The 24,903-nt window shown below is 40.6% G+C and overlaps 1 protein-coding gene across 7 annotated transcripts in view; it reads right to left on the reverse strand.

Annotated features, from left to right (window-relative positions):
- GPM6B (glycoprotein M6B) overlaps positions 1 to 24,903 on the reverse strand; it is a 167,206-nt gene that overhangs the window by 27,072 nt on the left and 115,231 nt on the right. For 2 of the 7 annotated variants that reach the window (XM_003261053.3, XM_004092364.3), the window contains exons 1-2: positions 18,576 to 19,091; positions 9,423 to 9,542 (exon numbers count right to left, since the gene is read on the reverse strand). The exons of 2 other annotated variants lie outside the window; for them this stretch is intronic. In XM_003261053.3, the coding sequence (XP_003261101.1) occupies positions 9,423 to 9,542; positions 18,576 to 18,636 (181 nt within the window). In that variant the 5' untranslated portion in view covers positions 18,637 to 19,091. Of the gene's footprint in view, positions 1 to 9,422; positions 9,543 to 18,575; positions 19,092 to 24,903 lie in introns of those variants that run through there. 3 more of the 7 variants (XM_012500927.1, XM_003261051.4, XM_030806886.1) reach the window with 2 other exon arrangements.

The raw sequence follows: 24,903 nt of genomic DNA on the forward strand, positions 1-24,903 counted from the left end.
TGTGAACTCCTTTGGGAAACTAAGGATTGGTGGTGAAAGCCAAGAGCCACATTAACCTGGGTGATGGGAACCCTCCAGGCAGCAAGGCAGAGCAGAGGCATCCTCTGGGCTGAGGGTAAGGACAGCAAGGGTCAGGGAGGCCTTAGGGCTTTTACTAGACAAGCAGAGGGCAGGAGGCTACAGTGAGGGGGAAGGAAGATAAAGGGTGCTGAGGAAGACATACCTGTTCCTCTAACCACAATAACACACTCATATGCCCTGCATACATCTCTATATGCATAGGGTGTTTATAGCACGTGCTATATGCAAACACACACGTGTATGGTATTATGTTGCATAAATAAATATCTGTAGGCTTAAATGTATTGGTTTATGTACTGCGTGCCTTTTAAAAGAATGAGTTTCTCTTCAGGAAACACCGATACATAGATTGTATATAATATTCCAGACTTACCAAGCTATCCATGCCTGCAATAAGCTTAACATCTGGGACAAAGCTACCCCATGGACTCCTACTGCTTCACTTAGAACCAATTTCCTGACTCAAAGCATAGGACCTAGCCCAGGGGTTCTCAACTCCTGGTACTATTGGCATGGGCCATCCTTTGTTGGGGAGGGGCTGTCCTGTGCACTGTAGGATGTTTAGCAGCATCCTTGACCTCTACCACTAGATGCCTAAAAGGCATCTCCTGAAAGGCAGAAACTCCCCCGGATTGGGAAACACTGGTCTACCACAGTGGTTCTCAACCTTGGCTGCATAGAGGATCACCTGGTGGGGGAGCTTTCAAGAACACTGATGCCTGGGCCCCACCCTCAAGATTCTGAATGACTTGGTCTGGATGTGGCTTCGGAATTTTAAAAGACCTCCTCTCCCTTCCAGGATTCTACTGTGAAGCTCAGGCTGAGAACTTCTTATTCAAGAAAATCAACCCACAAAGTTAACCCTATTTACATGCAGATGATTCTAGAAACCTCGATTAGCCAACCTGGTTTTTTTTTTTTTTTTTTTGAGACAATCTTGCTCTGTTTTTCAGGCTGGAGTGCAGTGGCACAATCTCTGCTCACTGCAACCTCCGCCTCCTGGGTTCAAGTGATTCTCCTGTCTCAGCCTCCCAAGTAGCTGGGACTACAGGCACCCACCAATACTCCCAGCTAATTTTTGTATTATTATTATTATTTTTTTTTTAGTAGAGATGGGGTTTCACTATGTTGGCCAGACTGGTCTCAAACTCCTGACCACAAGTAGCCAATCTAATCTTAATTTACTTAACAAACACCTACTGAGCTCCTATGCAACTCTCAGAGTGCAAGGTCTTGACCAGCCTGGCCCAGGAAACGAGCCATGTACACAATGGACACTAAAATTAGACAATTTCATATAGAGTCACACATCATGAGTGCTAAAAATAGTGATCATCATTCAACACTATGAACGAGTGCTTTCTTGGTCCCAGGTCCCAAGCCAGGCCAAAGCAGGGAGCAAGGCATGAAGACCTCTGCTCACAGAGAGCTTAGAGTCTAGTACCTCAGGAAGGCCATCAAACACCTGCCAGGTACTCATTTAACCCAGTGATACATTCTCTGAGAGGTGAGGCTTTGGGAAAGTGAAGAGGTTATGACCATTAAGGAGATGGAGGATGCATTTGCACTGTGAAATGTTTGTACAGACTGTGGCAGGCAGCTAAGACACCACCCCAATGATCCCCACAAATCTACATTCATGGTCTTGTGTAATTCCCTCCCCTGAATGTGGGCTGGACCTAGTAGCTTACTTCTTAGGACTAGAATATGGCAAAAGTGATGAGATGTCACTTCCCTGATTAGGTTTCAAAAAACTGACTTCTGTCCTGTTAGCATTGTCTCTCTGGCTGGCACATTCTCTTACCTGCTCACTTGCTCTCTCTCTCTGATGAAGTCATCTGCTATGTCATGAAGTAGCTATGGAGAGCCCACACATGGAAAAAAATCAAGGGAGGTTTTAGGCCAATAGGCTGTGAGGAACTGAGGCCCTCAGTCCCAAAGTAACCAAGTCCTGCCAATAGCCACATGAATGAGCTTGGAAGTGGATCCTTCCCCAGTTAGGCCTTCAGATGAGACTGAAATCTCATTAGAGATTCTGAGACAGCTAAGCTGAACCCAGACTCCTGACCTAAGGAAGCCGAGATAATATACGTTTTTGTTCCTAGCCACTATGTTTTGGAGGAATTTGTTATGCAACAATTGATAACTAACACACAGCCTGAGCTCTGATGTTTGCCTACAGCTTTACAATAGAATGTTTTTGCATTGGCTCTTATACACAAAAATATAGTGGCAATAGCGAAACATTACTTCAAGAGGAATTTACTTCAAATTCAATAGTACTGTCTGCTAAGGATGTGGAGATTTGACTTTGAGCATCTTAACTGTAAATACATATACAGGTTGAACATATACATACACAGGTTGAACTGAAATGATACTTTACCAAAGATGTTATAATGAGGGGTTACGACCTTCTATGTATATAGCAGTGGTGGTCAAACTTTACTGTGCATTAGAATTGCCTGGGGGAGCTTCTTAAAATGGGCCAAATTTCTGGGACCCATCGCAGAGAGGGTAGGTGGGGACTGGGAATCTGATTTTTCTTTTTAAGAGATCGGGTCTTGCTATGTTGCCCAGGCTGAACTTGAACTTCTGGGCTCAAGTGATCCTCCTGCCTTAGCCTCCCAAGTAGCTGGGACTACAGATGTGTGCCACCATGTCCATATGAAATCTGAAATTTTAACCAGCATTCTTAGCGATTCCGATTCAGGGCACTGGAACCTCATACTTTGAAAAAAAATAAAGAAATGATCCCCAACACTACATTTAGTAAACGACAAATGTCTTTTCTATACACAGGAAATAAAACTTGCTAAAGTGCACTGAATAGAACACTAGATGAAAGTAGCTCACAATATCCACTTACCGGGACTTGGTTTATTATGGGAAAACTCAGAGAAGGACCTGAAAGAGGCCAGAGGGGCTGAGCTTCTAGAAAGTACCAAGAAATTCTCTGAAGAAGGGCTGAGCCTTAGTTGACAGCCTGTGAGCAGGGAGTCCCTATTCCCCACAGAGAGCAAGGATTCTGGGGCCTGGAGGGCAGAGGATGAGGGATGTTTGATGGAGAAGATTTTGGGAAACTGAGTGCCGAGCAAAGTTTTTAGGTGTTGCCTAACATCAGTAGATAGAGTATTGCATTTTGGCACACTTTACAAATTCTAATTCAAGGATTGGCAATTGTTTTCTGTAAAGGACCAGATGGCAAATACTTTTGGCTTTGCAGGGTGTACAGTTGCAGCTTCTCAACTCTGCTACTGGAGTACAAAAGCAGCCACAGACAATCAAATGGGCCTGGCCGGTTCTGATAACACTTTCTTTACAAAAACAGTGGGTGGCATCACAGCCTCGTCTGTCAAATCCTCACAGGAATCTCGATTTATTGCCACTGGGAAACAGCACATGAATATAAACAAGGTTTTCTCAAGACACAGGAAGGCTTGTTTCGATCCCATTACCTCTCCTACCAGCCTGACATTTCATCCCTAGAGCTAGTCCTTGGGGGTGAAAGCATTGTTCATGGAAGTCTCCAGAAAATACAAGCATGATGATCTTCAGAGGAAGATTTGTCCCACCTAAATGACTCTGACACCCAGAGCATTCCGTTTAGTACAAAAGCCAATTCATATAAGCTTTTCATAGACATGGATGCACTCAGGGTGTGGGGGTATATGTGGCTTATTTGGGAGCGAACTTCGGCACCCAAAAGGACACAGCCTGAGGAGGTGGGAAGACCCAAGTGGCTGACTTCAGCTACTCCCCAGCTACTTCAGAGCAATTCCAGTTACCTCTAAGGGTGGCAAAAGATTTCAAAGCAAAATTAATTTTAATGGACTCTAGTTAGATTTATATGAAAACATATAAGGGACATTTCAAAGGCAGCAAAGACCAGATGACACTACTTCTCATAGACCGAGAAGTACTCAGTCTTGAATAATCCAAGTCAGTGTCCCTAAAATCAGACATGTCTGACAGAAAGCCCCAGATCAACACTCAATACTCGTTGATCTGCTTTTTATCTCTGCTTTTTCTGTCTGCCTACTCTAAGATGAGAAGCAAACATAAAACCAAAAGACAAAGGGAGCTGATATGTCACAGACACAGTAAGCCATTGTTACATAATCAGGTGCTAATCACAGACTAACAATATAGCCCATAAACAATGGAACGTTCATAAACAATCAAGAAATTACTTATATCAATATGTATTTGTTTATAGCTATAGGTAAATTATATATATATATATATATATATATATATATATATATATATATATATATATATGACTGCCATAGCAGTCAGTAAATAAACTATAAAATGGTTAACTGCTGTATATGGCACTTTTTTGGTGAAAACTGCAGGTGCTTTGAAAATGAAAGAATTGATACATTTCAAAAAACAAAAGGCAAAGAACTCTAAAAATCTCAGGGACTTTACAGCATGAGCCTGAGCTACAATGTGCTTCCACTGTGTTCACCATTTACCTCCATGTAACCAGAAATATCTTGAGTAACTGGAAGGCACCAGACTGAGAGCATCCACTGGCTTAGGCTGGATAAGCTACGAAAGCTTCTGCAACCAGCCTCTGGGGACAGAATGATACCACCAGCAGAACCCACACGGCACGACCAGACTGTCAGTTATGGTCAACACCCAACTATGGCCAGAGGTGCAATGGTACACGCAGAAGGATTAAGGGTTTTTCTTCCCCCTTAAAATACATTTCAAGTGGTTTGGGAGAAGACCTCAAACTTAGTGGCCTTACAACCTTAGGTTAGGAAAGAGTGACACTAAAGAACAATGACAAAAATCCAGTAGCATTTCCCAAGACTTACAGCTACAGGTGTCCCTCTACAAAGCATCACTGAGAGAGAAGTCCCAGGCTCAGCCTAGAAGGGGGCCAAGGGATAAAGTCTGCAGTTCCCAGGAGCCAGCCTGTGGTTACATCTGGGCAGACACGGTGCAACATGAGTTAACAGCAGTGCTGGGCCCTCCCTGTCAGTCTGCTACCTGCCCCCACCCCACAACCCCCAACCCCGTGGCGACTCAGAAATCCGTTCTCTGTGGTGCAAATCACAACACTTGGGCTTCTTGCTAAATACCAACACTCCGGAGGGCCCTCCTCTCCCGACATCCTCTATGACAGTTCCTATGTAGAGGGTGTGCTCTTTGTCCCGACTTCTGGAATTATCTGTGGCCATCTTAACTGAAACATCAGAGCATTTTGGATTTGAGAGGGGGAAACTGGTGATATGTGAAGTGGGTGGTTATTCTACTCCTTCCTTGTGAGACTGAATTCTGAATTACAGATTTAACTGTATATAAAGAACCATTCTTAGTCCACTAAAAATGGCAGCCTATATTTAGTCACGGCATCTTGCATGTCATTGGATTATATTAAAGAGGGAGATGAGAGACATTTGAGAATTTCTCCCAAGCTTCCATCAACTACTTTCTCCTCTGGCCCTCACTTTGCCACAAAGAAACAAACCTTTCTCACCTTCGCTGCCCCTTCCCCAAACCCCCTCATGAGACAAGCAGGTAAGAGAAGCAAGGTCACTGTTTTTCAAACCAGCCAGGACTCAGCAGATTAATGACTGCCTTGGCATTGCTTAGACATGCCTCTCCCTAAATAGAAACGGAAAGAAGAAAGGATGAATACCTTGAGCAATTCTTTATCTTTTCCAAAGATAAAGATTTCTAGATCTCGAGGGTAAATTCACATAATCAATTCCTTCCTGTCTTCTCCCTTCTTGCTCTTGGACCGTGCTCTGAATTACTGCTTCTCAAGCTTTAATGTGCATAGGAACCACCTGGAAGTCTTATGAAAATGCAGATTCTGATTCAGTGGGGCTGGGTGGGACCTGGGACTCTGCATTTCTAACAAGCTCCTGGAGGTGTCGATTCGGCTGGTCCACAGCCCGCGCTTGGAATAGAGAATCTAGATTTTCTTAGGGTATCCTCTGGAGCCTGTGTAACACAATCTACAACAGTCTAGAAGTACTCCCTCCAATGTTAAGCACAATATTCCATTGACTGGAGACTTAGCATGAACTACTCCCTGCTTCATCGCTTGCCTGCATCTCAGACCACCACCTCAGGCCAGGCCCCTAGGGCAGCATCATGGGGGGGTAGCCCATGTGGCCATACATCCTTTCATCTCCTGAAGGCAGAAAAGATGTGGACACTACATGTCCAAAGCAGCTAAAAATTGAAAAGGAAAAAGAGATAAGGAAAGAATAACTATCCAACCCCTAAAGATGGAATTCTACTGGGTAGCAGCAGCAAGAAAAAGAAAACCATGAAAAGGACCCTGGAACCATCCTGGAACCACCATGACCTTTCCAATGGGGAATAAGGAAGTTCCTGGAGAAGGGCAGTCTCTACTACAGTAACTGCATGAGTGGGAGAGGCATTTTCCTTTGGCAGAAATTTCCTGGTCAGCCTGAATCAAAACCTCTTTTTTCTCATGGAAAAAGGCTGACAACTCTGCAAAAAAATTAAAAAAAAAAAAAAAAAAAAAAAAAAAGAGCCATACGGAATTCCCTATTTTTTGCCGCATACCATCTGGTTGGGGTTGGAGATCTAAGTATAGAATGGCAACGGCATTGATTTAGGAGCCAACAAAATCTGTAAGTGTCTGGGAAGGCGATGGCATGGCTGGAGCGGGTCCCTTCGCTCTGTGGCCTGCGCTGTAGGCTTTACGCTATCACACATAAGGTCACTGCAGACAGCTCCAGACATAAACAGTCCCCATGGAGGCATCTTTTTTCCAATTATTTCCATCAATGCACACAAAAAGTTAAAACTATGTGTAGGTAGAGATTGTTTCAGGATCTGGGAAGATAATTCTTTAAATCAAATTCAGTGATTTTGTTTCTCCCCCTCAGGCAAGAACCTGCTAGTTCATGGAATTCTCACTTGCAGTAGTATCACCGGCAACCTCATACTATTAGACTTCCACAATCTTTCATCATATCATTCTGGAATTCCAAAAAACTTGAAAAGTAATTTTTCTTTTTCTCCCCTAACTCATCTGGCAGCAAAACCTGTTCTGATCTCATCTTCCTCGGTGCTAAAATCTCACCTGAATGGACAAGGAGTTGTTTACAGTCTTGGGCTCTCCAGAAAGATTAATGAGTTAGATTTGCAGAGACACTCAGTGGTGGTATCATGCAGTACATGATGTATGCACTATGTTATCTTTTGGAAACCCAAATTCTTTGGAATTCTGAAAGAAATCAGTTTCAGAAAAAAAGAAAATGGAGCCTCGTATTTTTCTTCTCAGCTGCCACTGCTGCTATGAATGCCCAGATTTTGGTGTTTCACTGTAGGATCAAAAGCACACAAATCTTATTGTAATGCTTTTACAGGAAACTGCTCAACAAGTGGAGAAAACTCTTCAAGAGCAATTGACAGAGGTTTTTACATTCCCCCCCTCCATAAGATATTGTGTTTATTTTTTACCAGTTTAATGAACTAAAATACAGGAAACAATAAGTATTTTTCTGGGTTTCCAGCTGGCCTGATGTCATTCAACACTCTTAAAATGAAGACTCTTAAAGACTCTTAAGATGAAGAGGGACTCCTCCCTCAAGCAGTAGTTTCTGATAACTTGGAGGCTTCTTGTCATGTTAAAAAAATACCCCTTTCCCCGCTCCCCACCCTTGAATTATGCACATCTCATGGCTTTTTTTGCCTTTTTTTTTTTTTAAAGCAGATACAATTTATATTCTATAAAATTCAACTGTTTCAAGTATACAATTCAATGATTTTGAGTAAATGTACAGAGTTGTGTGACCATCACCACAATCTAATTTTAGAACATTTTCATCACACCAAAAATGATCCCTTGTACCCATCTGTAGTTGCTCCCCAATCCTCCCTTCTCTCAGCCTCTTGCAACCACTAATCTACTTCTTATCTCACCAGTTCTGTAAATTTAACATAAACAGAGTGGTAGAACATTTGGTCTCTTGTGTTTGGCTTCTTTCACTTAGCATGATGTTTTTGAGGTTCATCCATGTTGCAGCATGCACCAATATTTCATTCCTTTTTATTGCTGAATAGTAGCTATTGTATGGATATATCATGTCTAATGACTTTTTTTTAAATCAAGATTCCAGAACCCTCCATATTCTTTATAGGATCTATGAGAATGGATGGATGAGAACCTCGTGCTCACCCTATTTAGCCAGCGCTGTACAGGCACACACAGAAGCAGCACCTGATAGCCATAGGACAGATGAAGGAATGCATAACCCAAGACAGAACTAAGTCCAACGTCAGATTTCATTTTAATTAACCTGACACCACAATTTAGATTTTAAAGGAAAAAGTTTTATTAATCATGGATTTTATGACTTTGTAATTCAATGGGTAACTTACATTGTACCTTGGGATTGCCCTTTCTGGAGCTGTACATGCTACGTTTACTCCTGAAAAAGTTAGCAAGCATTTGGGAGAAATGTTATGGATTGATGCAAAATCACAGAAATACTTTAAGCCTCTTACTGTGTTTATCCAGCCTACCACCAGCCCTTTATGTCTGCATTTTATGTAGTTTGAACTATGGTTGTACACGGCAAAATCATTGAGTTTTAGCTAACTGAGCTGGGCATCACAACTTGTGTTGGCTTTGGGAACGTGGGAGGTTGGATGTTCATATTGCTTCGCCTTTTGCCCCTTCTAGGTCCCCAAATCAGCTGTCGCACACCTCACCCAGATCCAGCACCTAGCAGTTCTGAATGGCCAATGTTCCTAACGAGCAAGGAAAATGGAAACTGGACCCACTGAACCTACCTGATAGGAATCGGGTACCTGGTTATCCAATCCTACTTTCACAGCTTTGATTTCTCTTTCTCAAAGCAATGACTGATATGAGAGGGTGGTGCAGAGCAGCAGGGCTGGGAAGACATTTGGGGACACTCACGGTACTCTCAGAGCCAAGGCTCCTTGAAGGCCCTGGCCCAGTTCTTGGCCACATGGGGGATGTGGGTGGCCCCCCTCCCCCATTATTGGTTCAGGCACTGGAAATGTCACGGTTAACCAAAGGCATATCTCACTGTACATTGTTCCCTTTGAGAAGAAGAAGTGATTGAAGGTGAAGAAAGAGGGAAGAAGGAGAAGAAAGTGGAGAAAGATGGGGTGGAATGGAGAGGGAGAGAGAAAAAGAAAGATGATTAAAAAATGTTTATAGGGCGAATTCCACCCATGCCCGTGTGAACAAATTAATGCACCAAGCAAAACATAAAATATCACCAAGCTGCAAGAGCCATTACAGATAATATTAAAGACAACAGTTGACTTGCTATTAGAATTCACCCCAAGGCTGTATTTACCTGGACTGCTCAAGGGGCTAGCCCTGTCCCCCAGGGTTGGCACGGGATGGTACTGGTGGTTCTTTGAGCCTGGGTACATCCAGTGGTACCTGCCAATTTCCATTTCAGCTCTGCTGTTCACTGCCAATTTCAGGTGGCAAAGAGTCAGTGTCTCTATCTCCAGCAAAGATTCTGTATCAGCATTTTTATTTATTCTTTACCATAGAAAGGAAATGGGGAGTTTAAAAAATATGCTATTGAAATGCAACCCTTCAGTACCAGCATGATCCATTGAGAATGTCCTCCGTTTCTAAATTGAAGTTTATGTAAATCACCAAAATGATCTTTATTTTCTACATCTCCCCCCACCCCAACCATATCCTGCTTCTTAAAATGCTCATTTGGGGAAGATACTATTTATAGTGAAAATTTGGCTTCTCACAATAATATTTTTCTTTCTGTTTCCTTTTCAGACCAACAGAGCACTAACAGAGCACTATAATTATTGCCAGCTGCACTAGCAAAGGTGAACGCAGGCTCCCTCTCTGTAAGGGTACCCAGCTCTAGTCCAGAAAACCTGGCAAACAACCCAATGGTCTGCTGAATCTTGGATGAAATACTTGTCCTCCCATTGACGTCTGCAGTATTGTCTGTCACCTTATCTTAAACTCAGAACGTCAGAGTCTAGAATGTTCTGGATTAAATCCTGTTCCAATTTTCTCTCATGTGCTGTACAGAAAGGGCTACTGGTCTTGGGCTCGAACCACTGCTTAATTACACACATGGTGACAGCTGGCACTCCCTGAGGACTCAGGTCTCTATCTGGTAATATGATACAATATTTCCCACTTCTTAGGGGATTGCAAAGAAAAATACCTACCAATTTGCCTGGCACAGAGTAGGCTTCTCATAAAAGTTAGTTGAATTACAATCTTGAAATCTCAAAGAGATCATAAGGTCGCTATGGCCAGTTTATCTCCGAGAATCCCATAAAACCTAATAAGGGGTTACATCCTCTGGGGCACCACAAATATTTAAGGATTAAAAAAAAGATTGCCATTGATGTGGGTAATGATTCCATCAGAAGATCAGGTCGTAATGCACCATCTGGCAGCTCAGGTCTCCGAGGAGAAGAACCTACTAAAGCCACAGTGTGAGGCAAGTAAAACCTCACAAAGCCTTTATAAAATCCCAACTCCACTCTCCACAATCTCTGAAAACTTGTAAGGTATTTCAGGTTTGGAAGCAGAAACATGCTTTTCTAGAGTGTTTCAGAAAAAATCTTTTTGACTTCAAGGTAAGGTATACATAACTTATTTAAAACCAGGGTAGGGAGGTGCAGAAAAGATGCTGGGATAAGATCAGAACTGCACAATGAAACTATTTTTGTGGTCAATAATGATGACAGCTAAAATTTATGGAGTGCTTACCATGTACTACGCACTGCACTCAGCATGCAGTACCTATTACATCTGTCACAACCACCCTCTGAAATAGGTACTATTATTATTCCATTTTTACAAGGGAACAACCTGAGGGCAAGGAGAAGGTAATAATCACTTGCCCAAGATCTTTCAGCCAGGAGGTAGAGAAGCCTGAATGTGAACCTTAGCAATTTCACTCAAGAGGGCACACTTTGGAAACCACCATACATCCTACTGTGACCTCTGCGTGCATTGCAATTTTCTACTCTTTTGCTGAGGCAACAGCCCAACAAGAGTTTTTCTGAGGTGCATTTGCAGTTGAGTTGTGCTTCTGTGTCTCCTAAAGAAACGGTCCAGGTCCTAAGCTACTGATGTTATCTCAGGCTTCTTAAAATTTCTTAACTTTCAGCCTTCCTTAGATTGAGATTTTTGTGGGCTGGGTGTGGTGGCTCACACCTGTAATCCCAGCACTTTGGGAGGCCAAGGCGGGCGGATCCCTTGAGGTCAGGAGTTCAAAACCAGCCTGGCCAACATGGCGAAACTCTGTCTCTACTAAAAATAATAAAAAATAAAAAATAAAAATAAAAAAATTGGCCAGGTGCAGTGGCTCATGCCTGTAATTCCAACACTTTGAGAGGTCGAGGCAGCCAGATCACCTGAGGTGAGGAGTTTGATACCAGCCTGGCCAACATGGTGAAACCCTGTCTCTACTAAAAATACAAAAATTAGCTGGGCATAGTGGCGCACACTTGTAGTCCCAGCTACCCGGGAGGCTGAGGCAGAAGAATTGCTTGAACCCAGGAGATGGAGGTTGCAGTGAGTTGAGATCGCGCCACTGCATTCCAGCCTGGGCAAAAAAGAAAAAAGAAAAAAGAGTAAAACTCTGTCTCAGGAAAAAAAAAATTAGCCGGGCGTGGTGGCATACGCCTATAGTCCCAGCTACTCTGGAGGCTGAGGCAGGAGAATCACTTAAACCTGGGAGGTGGAGGTTGCAGTGAGCTGAGATCGTGCCACTGCACTCCAGCCTGGGTGACAGGGTGAGACTCTGCCTCAAAAAAAAAAAACAAAAAAAAAAACCCCAAAAAACAGATTTAGATTTTTGCTTTACTGTTCAGGAGATTCTCTCTCAGAAATAGGTGTTGCTACATTCTCTGAAGGCAAGAAAACCCAGTGGGGCTGACAGAAAAAAAAACAGAAGGTCAAGGCACTTCATAGTATGATCTGATTTCCTCTTGGTAAAGGGGCTGTGAGCCCTCCACATAGACCCCTAAGCAAGACGATTCTAAGTAGCTCTATCACTTTTGATCTGGAAATTTTTATCCTTTTAAAAAATTTGTCTCTACATACTCAGCACACAGGTGCCCAATAAACACTGGCTGAATAAATATTTGGTTGGAAGGAAGGGAGCACCCTGGGACCCTGTGGACCAGAAATGGACCTCTAAATCCCCCACCATGCTGACTTTTACCCAAGCCAGGCCATGAAATTCAGGGTATCTCTGCAGAAGATTCATCCATGCTCTGTGCTCATCTCCTCATATGGATGGGGTAAGTCTCCAGATGTTCGGGCAAGCAAGCACAGGCTGCTAGGCAATGACAATGAAAAACCATGGACTGCTCAATGTAAACGTGTTTTCTGAGAAAAACATGGCAGCCATGCCTAAGACCCTTAATTCAGGATTAAAAAAAAAAAAAGAATAGATCCAGAAGACACACCGATGGGATAGACAACTGGATGGATGTGTTCCAAATCCCCTGGACTTACACTTCTGGAGGGGCCTTTTTACAACAGTAAATCTTTAGATATGAAAGAAAAGAAAAATCACTTCTATTTTATATTTTTGAGCCAAATTTAAATAAAGGCATTAAATATAAAGTTATTTATAAAATTTTAAAAAACACACTATACATTTTAATCCCAAGGACAGGATCCCAACACCTAAAAGGCAGTCACAGGATTCCAAGAGGATTCCTTGGCTCAAAAGGTCTTTTAAAATGTCTCGATTCTGGGCACCTGGCAAGAAATGGGAACATGGTTTATGCCCTATAGAGGGAAAACTGCAAAGTGTTCCCCCTAAGAGAGTAGAAGATAGAGATGAGGTGACCAGTGGTGGCTTATGAAGACAGACACAGCTGTGAGTGGTCATTGCCAAAGGTGGACATGAAACAAGGGGAAATTGCAAAAAGGAAAGCAAAACAATGCCTTGTTCATTTTTCCCCATTTACTTATTTAATGTAATTTAGTGAGAAGGCTGAACAAATGAACTTCAGACTGTCATGCTTCTTAGCACCTAGGAAATTATCACCGGAAGCAACTAAGTGACAAACACTGAGCTTCCAAGAAAGACCATATTCACTGAGCAAGGTCTTTCAAAGCTATAGTTGTTATCCTTCATTTTTAGCTATTATTTAAAATATTCAGGAATGCCATAACAATGCTATAAATATAGTAGAGGTTGGTAAATTACAGCCATCTGTTTTTATTTATAAGGTTTTATTGGAACACAGTTGCACCCATTTGTTTACATACTATCTAGGGCTGCTTTCATGCTATAGTGGCAGATTTGAACAGTTATAACAGACACTGAGTGGTCTGCAGCACCTAAAATATTTACTATCTGACCTTTACAGAAAAAGTGTGTTGACCCTTGATTTTAAATACAGCATAGTAAGGCTTGGCTACATAAAGCAGTTAATGCAATTAATAAAATCAGCTTATCAAATAGGAAATTATTGTATTTTCTCTTATATACTCTTTGACGAGAAGTATCACTCAGCTGGCTAAGGATCAAAATTCTCCTCTATGGCATTTTGTCTGCTATTTAGTCTGCCACCAATCAGCAAAATTATTATTAAAACCAAGATTATACTACCCCTAATGGTCCCTACGATGACTTAGCACCCCTGTACTCCTCTAACGTGAGCTGAAGGGACAGAGGAAGAATGACATTTCAAAGGAGAACACTTTTTTTTTTTTTTTTTGAGACGGAGTCTTGCTCTGTCACCCAGGCTGGAGTGCGGTGGCACTATCTCGGCTCACTGCAACCTCCGCCTCCCGGGTTCACGCCATTCTCCTGCCTCAGCCTCCTGAGTAGCTGGGATTACAGGCACACGCTACCACGCCTGGCTAATTTTGTTTTTGTATTTTTAGTAGAGATGGGGTTTCACCGTATTAGCCAGGATGGTCTCGATCTCTTGACCTCTTGATCCGCCCGCCTCGGCCTCCCAAAGTGGTGGGATTACAGGCATGAGCCACCACACCCGGCAGAGAACACCATTAAATGAATAAATGAATGAACAACAAAGCACATTTGTGAAACTGGGATTGTAACCTCCCTCTCTTAAAAACAGTCAGTGTGGTCACTTTCTTCCTCCATTCCATGGCCATCCCTACTCCTGGCCAACTATCTCCCATGTATGTACATTTGGTCCAAAGGAGAAAAAAGCAAGAGTGTCTTTGTAACAATCCAATCCATCACAGTCACAGAGAGGGGAAGTTTAAGTCATGGGGACACTGGTTATTTTGCATGTTCTCAGATACATCAAGACTAAGTCACTTTATTAACATCATTTAGTCTAAATTGACCCTGTACTTCCAAATAACAGAGAAATGTGATCTTGAAAATCATAATAATCTTAATTCAGGGTTTACACTCAATTTCAGGGAAGGCAAATCTAAATTTCCAGAAATGGCCCAGAATTCTTTTTCTAACGAAATAGCAAGGCCAAGTCTTGAAAAAAATCCTAATGGAATTAATAATGTAAAAGTAGAAGACGTACCAAATGGCTCGTTGAGATCTTTTCCACATTTAAGTTTTCGAAAAAAAAAAAAAAATCAAAGGAAGCTGTATCATACCTACCACATATGTTCCGCACCATCTGGCCAGCCACTTTTCTCTACAGCCTATTCCCCAGACACCAACTCTTCAGATGTCCACCTTGGCAAATTCTTACAGATAAGAACTGCATCTAAAACTTCCTCTGTACCATATTTATATAGCCAAGTTAGAAAATGTCAATACAAATTTCAAAATGCAATAATTCGCAGATCATTAGGAATAGTGTAACGTGTGTTATGTGGCCCTTTGGGTTTTTAATCATACAAGTCGTATATTCTAGAGGAGTGCTTTTCTTCCTAAATGAAAAATGAGAGCCAAAAGTGCATACATTTTGCTAAATTAAAAAAACATAAGACATTGTATCTATTTGATCAAAAAGATTAAAATGGACGTATTAATTTTTTAAGGAAGTCAATAATTTAAATTCATTTCTTACTGTGACTATATCCTGTAATTTATTCTAAATTACACATTGTTTCCCATTCACTATATTTTTCTTCCTGTGTGGTTAGGAATTTAATTTGATGCCTGTAATTTATTTCAGCAATGATTCATAGGAAGTTAACTAACCTGACTATAATTGTTTCAGTAGAATTCAATTACCTACATATAATGAAAATAATTTTCATAACAGACAGATTTTTCCCCCATAATAGAGCATACAAAGTTGTTATGATTCAATTGTTTTTCTACTCAGTGATTACCCACTCTCAGCAATTTCAGATGCATTTATTTTCACAAATGAAATGACAACAATACTCCACTGAAATCAATGGAAACCGACTCTCCATCTTTTTATTATTGGGTTCCATGATCTATTTCTTTTGATTCTGTCTTATTCATTTCCTCTTATTCCATGTCAGTGAATCTGCTTACTGAATCTTCACACTTTAATGCTTTTAATTTAAAAACTGTCATTTGTAATAATTTGGCATTTCTTACATCCATCTAAGAAAATCTGCTTGCTTTCCTTAAAATTCCCTAAATACCTACTAAATACTTCTTGTGAATTTTGGTATCTGGTAGCATTCTGTGATAAAAATTATGAGACTGAAAAAACACAAATGCTTTCCTTTTTTAAGGACATGGATTTTGTCTAAAGTAGAAACAAAGTCATTCTGATTTAGTTTAAAGAAAGAGCTCTCTTTGTAGGAGTTAGTGAATCACAATAGCTGGGTTGTGTTGTCCTGCTGAAACTCCCAGGAAAGATCCCAACTAGAAAAGCAAGGTCAATTTATAAAGCTAAGCTTAATTTACATTCTTAGTTCTTAATAGACACTGCAATAATTATCCAAAGATATTAATTCACATGCTATTGGGTATTAGCCATTGGGCAATAATGCCCCAAATTAAGAGACAGGCATCGCTCCATCACCAACCATTGAAAACAGATGGGAAAGGAGAAACACAGGAAAAAAAATATATACGTGCATAAAAAACTCTGTGTAAACTGACAAAATTTACAGGATTAAATTTAATGAATAAAATCCTTTGTTGAAAGGGTTAAAACATAAAAAACAGATCCACCAGCTCAAGAATTATATAATACATTCTATAAATAATTATGTCAAGTTTTAAAATGTTAATTTCAATGGAAAAATAATTTTTTAATAAACTTAAAATTAAATCTGAAGGAATACTGATGTGACAATCACGCAGAAACATTTGTGGCTATCATTTTATCCTATGTGTACTTTAATGATGATGGGTGAGCAAAGTGGGAAACTACAAAGTGTCTTGTGTGGGCTTTGATTTTGTGTAGCCAGCATATGAACTTGTTCATCTAAATGCAGATTAGATAAGCCACCCTCCAGATCAACAATTATGGTGGGTCACATAACAACCACATCCCCTCTTGCTGTAGATCAGGAAAAACAAATTCCCTGGCTTGTATTCTTATTCAAGCATGTACCGTACATGTCACACTAGCTTCTGGTAGTGTGATATTTTTGAATTATTTAACAAGCAGCTAGTGTTTATACATTTAGGTAATTTTTAAAGTTCCTTCAGAAATTATCTTTTGCTTCTAATTTTGTCTCTAAAATCACAACTAATGACTTTTCAGATACAGGTTGTCAGGGATGTACTAGCAACCTGTAGATCTGTTATTAAATAAGATTTAATTGACATAAAATAATAGCAGTCCATAAGACTAAGTGATAAGCTACACAGTCGTGTAGTAATGATTTAATATTGGTTATATGACCTTTGCTTCCTTTCAGAGAGAAATTTTAAAAAGGGATTTTTTTGCAAAGACCAAAACGGTTTTATCTGCCATGGTTGAATACCACGCTAATAAAAATTAAAAGTATGTACTAAGTAAAATCATAATTTTAGGATAAAATTGTGGAAGACTATAAACCGTGATAGGCTTCCTTGGGACAATGCTATTACATTATCATACCCCGACAACATGCAATCAACTTAGTCTCCAGTCATCATGGAAAAAACTTTGATCTCACTTCTTCATCTTGATAAATATTCCCAAGAGCTTCTCTTATAGCTATTTGGCCATTGATGAAGATTTTTTTTTTTTTAAAGACACACAGGAAAATACAGGCTGGGTTTTTGGTGGGGAGGTGTAGGTTTGATACGAGGATTGAACTAAACAAACAATTTCAAAATTAAGGTGCTATTAATGCCACTGAATCGTATACTTAAAATGGTAAATTTTATGCTATGTGTCTTGTGTGATACCCAAAAAAAAAATTTAAAAAGTAAAATTGCTCTGTTTAGGATAAAATATTATTGTGTACCAATGAAATTTTATATAAAAACAAGCAGTCTTTACCCCGGCATACTGTGAAGCTGAAGTACAAGTAATTGCTGTTTTTGTAGGTTTAAAATGGTTGACTATCAGCAATTTCACATGGTTCAGCCTATATCTTTATAAATAAAACGAAGTTTTGTCCCCGTACTGGAGAATTACTCTTTAGTGACTATCAGTGGACGCAAGGGTTGTGAGAAATAACCTTAGCATGATGGCTTTTTATATTAGAGCCACTGCGGTTATAGAATATGTTTTTGTGCATTTATGACAGTCTATGACTTTGAGTGAGGGAGATAAATTACAATGCAGTGAGATCCATTAACCTAACAGTGGCTGAGCTGATTCTATGGGACATCAAACTTGAAATCAGTCATTATTTAGAAAAAAGAGATTAATTTTCGTTCCTACTTTCTGCCATTTTCTTACTGCAAAAACACTTTATTCCTCCAAAAAGCCATTCTGTATATGAAAATTGTGGTACGTTCTAAGATTCCCTTTAAGAAATAGGACCTTTATCAATTTTCTTCCCCCCAGTCTCCAAGTCATAATTAGCAGAAGATCCCCCGCCCTGCCTTTCCATCAGCACTGGGTGACAGAGCTGATGTCCCCTCTCTGAAGCTCCAACTGTAAATGATTATTACAAGTCGTAGTCAGGGCCTGATACAGGAAAGAGCAATCATATTAGAATAAGAAAATTAGAGAATGCCCAAATCACTACAGCATTAGCGGAACCAAAGCAGAATTAACATGCATGCCCCTCCAGTTCCTCCTCAGCATTAGCAGAAAACTACACATTCCATGTTCCTGGAATATAACATGCAGGACACAGGACCTAAGTTATGATTAATTATATTAATAAAAAAAGACAGTTTCCCCAATGCATCTGCCCAAGGTGACAAACTATAGACATCTCTCTATGAAATATCACGTCGGTAGAAAGATTTGGAACAGGAATGGATTGAAGAAAGGCTGCTCTATTAATTTAACATCAGCCCACAGGAAAAAAATCAACCCTGAAAGCAAGACCATGCCATAGGGATTGTCTCAGAGCCATTTTAAAAGAGAGACAAAACCCAGCTAACCCTTTTTAAGCACCCCCCAGTGAAAAGCTTTAAACAGGCTATTGTCAGAGCGCTGGGTACCTTTTCTCTCTTGGCTTTGTTCAGTATTTTCCTCAGCTGCAGTTTCCATGGCTGGCTTCATACCATCCACCAAAAATGCTTTTCCCCCTGTTCCCCCCAACACACACTTGTTTTTCCTCCTCTTCCTTTTCTTTTGGACTCCCCTCCGTCTCTTATTTACACCCGTCTGATTGAGAGGCTCTGTTCTTCACTACAGTAGATTACAGTCCCTTCCAAGATGCAAAAGTCTTGTCAGCGTCAATTTCGCTCTGCCTACTGGTCCATAAAGACAGCTGCCAAGGGGCAGGCAGCCATACGTCACCGAGGATCCCAGTTAGAAAACAGCCATTCGGCGCCCAGTGGTGCCTACAGTCTCAATGCAGCTCTGGTAGGAGTTGGGGGTGGTGGGGTGGGGGAGAAGGACCTGCTCCCCACCGGGCTCTTCCTCCTTGCTCTCTTTCTTAAGATCTCAATCTCGATCTCTCTCTTTCTCCCCACCTCGTTTCTTCTAGCCAAGTACACCCAATGAATGCTAATTAATTCTCCCAGGAAAAAATAGATTTGTGACATCAGAGGAGGGGATGTGAAGGAGAAAGAAAAGAGCCCCTTCCCACCACGTGACTTTGTTGGTCCACAGCAATATATGTCGTCTCTAAAGAGAATGCATGTCTTTGCATAGGCATGACACTTTCTTTCCTGTGTGGCCCCTTTATGATATATCAATTTATTTCATTTACCCCTCGACCCTGGCAAAGCATATTCAAAGGACGTGCCCATAGTCTCTATTTACTTTCTTAAATATTTGTCTTTCATACAATTTCTAGATAAGTACATTGCTTTTTAAAAATATAAATTAAAGAGGGGGAGAAAAATACATTAGAGGGAAGAAAACTCAAACATGGATTTAACGATAGCAATGTAGCAATTTGTTATTAGAACACACTCCCTTGTCGATAGTTAATATATATGACAGTAAGAGAAAATCAAGCCTAATTTGTAAAAAGGCACCCTTCCTTATTTAAAAATAAGCATAACATGTTCACAAGTATATCTAGCTGACATTTTGGTAGTTTCTTGGAATGAAAATCAAAATAGTTTTTTAATCGGATATGGTTATTTCTATATGGAGTTTTACTCATTAGAATTCCTCATTCCAAATCAAAGGGGTGTTTTCAAGAGCTTTCTAAATATTCAACATAAAGGCTAGTATACCAATAATGATTTGCCTTCTTGCATACCCAGATACCATGAGGCCAACATTCTCAACCCATACCAACATATAAGCCTTTATCATGATTATGAGCCATATGTTTCCAAGCATCACTAATTTCTGCACTATTTTTTATGCATTTGGCTGACCAACTGGCCTTCGCCGTCCCTATAAAAAATTAGAGAGACTCAAGTCAAATACAGGGATGACCATTGATAGGATTCCCAGATCATGAATAGTCTGCTAGTTCGTTGGGCTTAACACTTATCTTGGAAGCAAACATAAAGACAAGTTGGAGACCACCCTCTCCTAAAATCACTCTCCTAAGTTTTGATGGTTTCTTGCTCAACTCCTTGAAAAAAAAGTATAAGGTACTGAATCAAAATCTTCTAAAAACCTGATCTTTTAATACCTTGGTTTTAGATAATCCCTCAAACCTTCTTACATTTAATACTTCTAGATGTGTTAAAACCAGTTTAGCTTGTTTCAACATTTAATTTTACATCTTGCTTTTCCCTTTACCATTGTCTTAGAAGACCACGCCCACAATCAAATATGTATTCCCTCAAATTAAGGCCCCAGCCAATTTTATTGTCTCCTGGTCAGGGGATTGAGAAGTTTGGCAGCCTAAAACCACAGACTTTAGAAAAAAGATTCGTTTGTGATATAATTATTTCCATGAGAAAACCCTATGGTGTGTCCTGATAGGACAGTCTCAGACATTTTTTGCAAAGACTACTTAGGTCCGTTCAAATATAGAAAGGTGGCAAGTGTTGGTCTGTAACAGGCTTGTTTTCCCAGCAGTTCAAATGAGAATTAAAACCAAAACAAAATTCAATTTAGCACAAAAGAGGACACTGTGGTTAGCTGTTATTGGTTTTTAAAGTGTCCAGCAAAATCATTTGATTATAGAACCAGCAGATCCTAATAATTTTTTGGCTGTTGCTTAAGAATATTATTTTAATAGTGATGCTGGTGAAAAGGCAAAATATGAAAGACATTCTTAATTTAAGAACAACTCTAGTTCTATATCATTGAGATCAAAACCATTAGACAAAATATTCACACATCCTCCAGTTGATACCTGCATCTACTTTCCGCCTGAAAAACTACATGTAAATGAACAATTCATCACTTTTGCCTTACTCACAACTTCATCATTTTCTTTTCACTAGGATAATGTATTACAATTCTAGAAATTACCATTATATCACTTTATAACAGCCTCAAGATCTCACTGATGTTTATGATAAACCATTTGAAAAACAACAATTGTCAAGAGGAAGAGAGAAGAGTATTGCTTATTACATTTCTGAGATATGCATCCATTTTTGGCCAGAAAAGTTCTATATGTAGAATGAGTAGGATGGAAAATGTCTTCCAGAGCTGAAAATATTTCTTTGAGCCCCATGCTCTAAGGCAGTCTGGTTGAAGGTAAGAACACTTCTGAAAGCCAAAACAGGAATACAAAATACTGAACAAAACAGATGTATTAGAATGAACATACGAAATTGCTGCTATTAACCAAGAAGAACAGCAGTTTCACGTGGTTTGACTTGTATGTTTGTAAGTCTTCTGTATAATTGCAGCCAGCTCAGTAAACACGCATGAAATAACCTCCCTAGTGCCAACATCTACAAGCAGCACAGACATGCACAAGTGACGATGCCTGTCTCCAGGTAACCCACGGCTAATGGGACACAGAAAACTCTTCTAAAACAGGGTGCTCCTGCCTGCTACAAGCACTATGGTATCACAACAAAGAAAATGGATGGAGGGGGAAGAGAATTTGAAAAAAGCTTTGCAGAGTTGAGTTGGCTATTGCAGTAATGCTTAGAAACCTGCTGGGTAGGGTAGGGTAGGGTAGGGAAGGGAAAGGTAGGAAAGAGGAAGGGAAAGGTAGGAAAGAGGAACGGAAAGAGCTCTAGGAAAAATTGAAGGGCATATGAGAGGAAAAAGAGGGTACTGTCAAAGGGTCAGGAAGTGATTTTTCTGACAGAGGGACTGATGGGAGATGGCTGAGCCAGTAGGTTGGGAACCAGGTAGGTTGAACACCTTGCTAGCCCTGGAGGCAGTAGGTAGAGATAGAAGGGTCAAGAGCAGAGCTGATCGTGCTTTACAAAGGTCACTCTACTGGTAATGTGGAAGACAGGGTGGGTGGGGTATGATGAGACTAGAGGCTGGCAAACTAGTCAGGAGTCTCCTGAAACAGTACAAGCAAGAGACAGTGTGAACCTGAACTATGGCATGGGGAGGAAGTGAGGACCCAGATGTCACTGGATTGGATTGGTATGAGTAGGGGTGGAGGAGGATTTCAAGGGGAGGCTAGAGTTTCTAGCTTGGGTGAGTGAGGAGATGGTCATGCTGGGAACCAATATGGGGAACCAAAGAGAAGGAAGAAGTTTGGTAGGGGAGATTATCAAGCGTGGTTGAAGGTGCTCTTAGGACATCATGCAGGGACTAAGAGGCATTCAGGAATATGGCTCCAGAGGAGAGGGGCTGGCCAGAGAGCAGCATCTGGGAGTCTTCAGTGTGGAGGCAGCCCTGGGAGTACAAGAAGCCCAGTTCTGCTCAAATGCCATCTTCTCAGGGGACTCTCCCTGACTCTTGTCTAAAATAGCAGCCCTGACATTCCTGGTCCCCTTAATCTGGATTTGAGTTTCATCATAGCTTTAACCACGACTCAACACTGTTATTCACTTATTTGCTCATTACTTCCCATCCTCCTAGAATACAGGCTCCTTAAAGGCAGAAATTGTTGTCTTATTCTCCACTGTATTACCAGCTCTTGGAACACTTCTGGGCACATAGTGGGTCCTCAACAAAATCTATTTTAAATGAATGTTAAACAACCAGGGAGAGATACAGATTTCAAGTATGCCAAGATTAGAGCTTAGGGTACACTACCTTTTAAATGTAAAGGTAAAGGAAAAACTTTAAAAAGAGGGTAAAAGAAACAAAGAAGGACAAATTAGAAAACGAGGGACATAAGACCAAAGTGGAATCATGAAATTCGAGAAAGGTTCTGTGAAGGGCATCAAGTTAACAGTGTAAAATAGTGTCAAATACCATAAAAGGAGGAAAAAGGATGAGGACTGGCAAGCAGAAAGGAGTTTTACCACCAAATAGCCTTTGGAACGTCTGTGAGAAGGCTGCATGATGGGGAAGGATACAACACTTCCCAGTCTCTTTCACGATCACCCTCAAAATAGGAGCCCAGTTGACATGTTAAACTCATACATAGGGCTTTGGCTGATGCCTGTACATCTTGGCCCTGTTTTTAACCTGGCAAGATCATATTGGATTTTTCTTCTGTGATCTATTACATTAATGATCTTCCCAGATTTGTTCTGTTTCCAAGTATAGTAAATATGCTTTGTGTGTCTGGGATTCAAATCATTGACAGAAATGTTGAACACAACAAGACCAAGGTGAGGGAATCCCATGTAGATCTCTATGGACATCGTCCTGGTCAGCTGGCTGGTTCGTTCTTTCATTTGTTTGTTCATTCATTCATTTATTCATACAAGGTTCATTAAGCACCTATTATAGGCCAGAAATAGAATCACTTTTTTTTCTTTTTCTTTTTTGAGACGGAGTTTTGCTCTTGTTGCCTAGGCTGGAGTGCAATGGCGTGATCTCAGCTCACTGCAACCTCTGCCTCCCAGGTTCAAGCGATTCTCCTGCCTCAGCCTCCCAAGTAGCTGGGATTACAGGCATGCACCACCACCCTGGCTAATTTTGTATTTTTAGTAGAGACAGGGTTTCTCCACGTTGGTCAGGCTGGTCTTGAGCTCCTGACCTCAGGCGATCCGCCTGCCTCGGCCTCCCAAAGTGCTGGGATTACAGGCATGAGCCATTGAGCCTGACCCGAATCACTCTTCTATGCTAATGACTATGACTGTTCAGCTGACCGAGGATTCATCAACTTGCATAATGATATACTGACACATCCTTATCCTAGTCACATAGCTAGCAAAGACTTTGTCAAATGCCTACTTCTTCCAACTTTCTAGGATGATATTTTAGGTTTCTTCTGGCTTTTGAAGGACTCCTCAGTGGGCAGTCATTAATCAGAAGGAGGAATGTTTCCACATTCTTTCTAACTACTAATACCTCTGCAATTTTGGTGTTTCATGGAACATTTAAGCAACAAGAAACACCCTGGCATAATCCTTCCTCATTGCCCCTCCAAGGAAATCAATACCCAGAACAAGCTCACACCTCCCTCAACAAATTTTATTTCTCTTTTTCTCTTCAAGCCCCATTACACAGCAATTTTTCTTTTTTCTAAATTGTAAATAAATTGTGCTTAAAATAAGTTTGTGTTAAGTGACTCCTATTTTTTTTTCTTTTTCTGAGACAGAGTCTCGCTCTGTTGCCCAGGCTGGAGTACAGTGGTGCAATCTCGGCTCACTGTAACCTCTGCCTCCCAGGTTCAAGCGATTCTCCTGCTTCAGCCTCCCCAGTTGCTGGGACTACAGGCGTGGGGCCACCAAGCCCAGCTAATTTTTTTTTTTTTTTGTATTTTTAGTAGAGGCGGGGTTTCACCATATTGGCCAGGCTGTTCTCAAACTCCTGACCTCAGGTGATCCGCCCACCTTGGCTTCCCAAAGGGCTGGGATTACAGACATGAGCTACCACGCCTGGCCTTGTGACTCCTATTTTCACACTGCTCCCCATGACAAAATCAAAGATGTGTTCTGGTAGCAAATATGTCGGCCCTCTCTCTACTTGGAGAAAACAGAATGATAAATACAGCAAGAATTCTTAAATAGTAGACAGAAAAGATACTTTTTATATAAAGTAGCAATAATATTCAACATATTAATAATTCTGTGATGTTAAAAATGCTGCATACATTTAAAAACACAGAAACTGGACACATAGCATGGAGCCAGGAATTTAGAATCTGATTGTCTAGATTTGGGTCCTTTCCATAATCAGAATTTCCCAAAGCTTTATCAATTTGGCAAAGACTTTGTCCTCCATTACCGGAATTAAATTTCTCATTTTTCATCCAATGTGGGTTTTTAAAAAAATATCTTTTGATCCGTTACTCTTTTTAGTTTTTTCCTTCATGTATTTTCTGAGTACCTCTTGTATATTTGCTATACTTTCCTTTATAGGAAATGACAC

The sequence above is a fragment of the Nomascus leucogenys genome, chromosome X (genome assembly GCF_006542625.1).
Source record: "Nomascus leucogenys isolate Asia chromosome X, Asia_NLE_v1, whole genome shotgun sequence".
In the NCBI taxonomy this organism is placed as follows: domain Eukaryota; kingdom Metazoa; phylum Chordata; class Mammalia; order Primates; family Hylobatidae; genus Nomascus; species Nomascus leucogenys.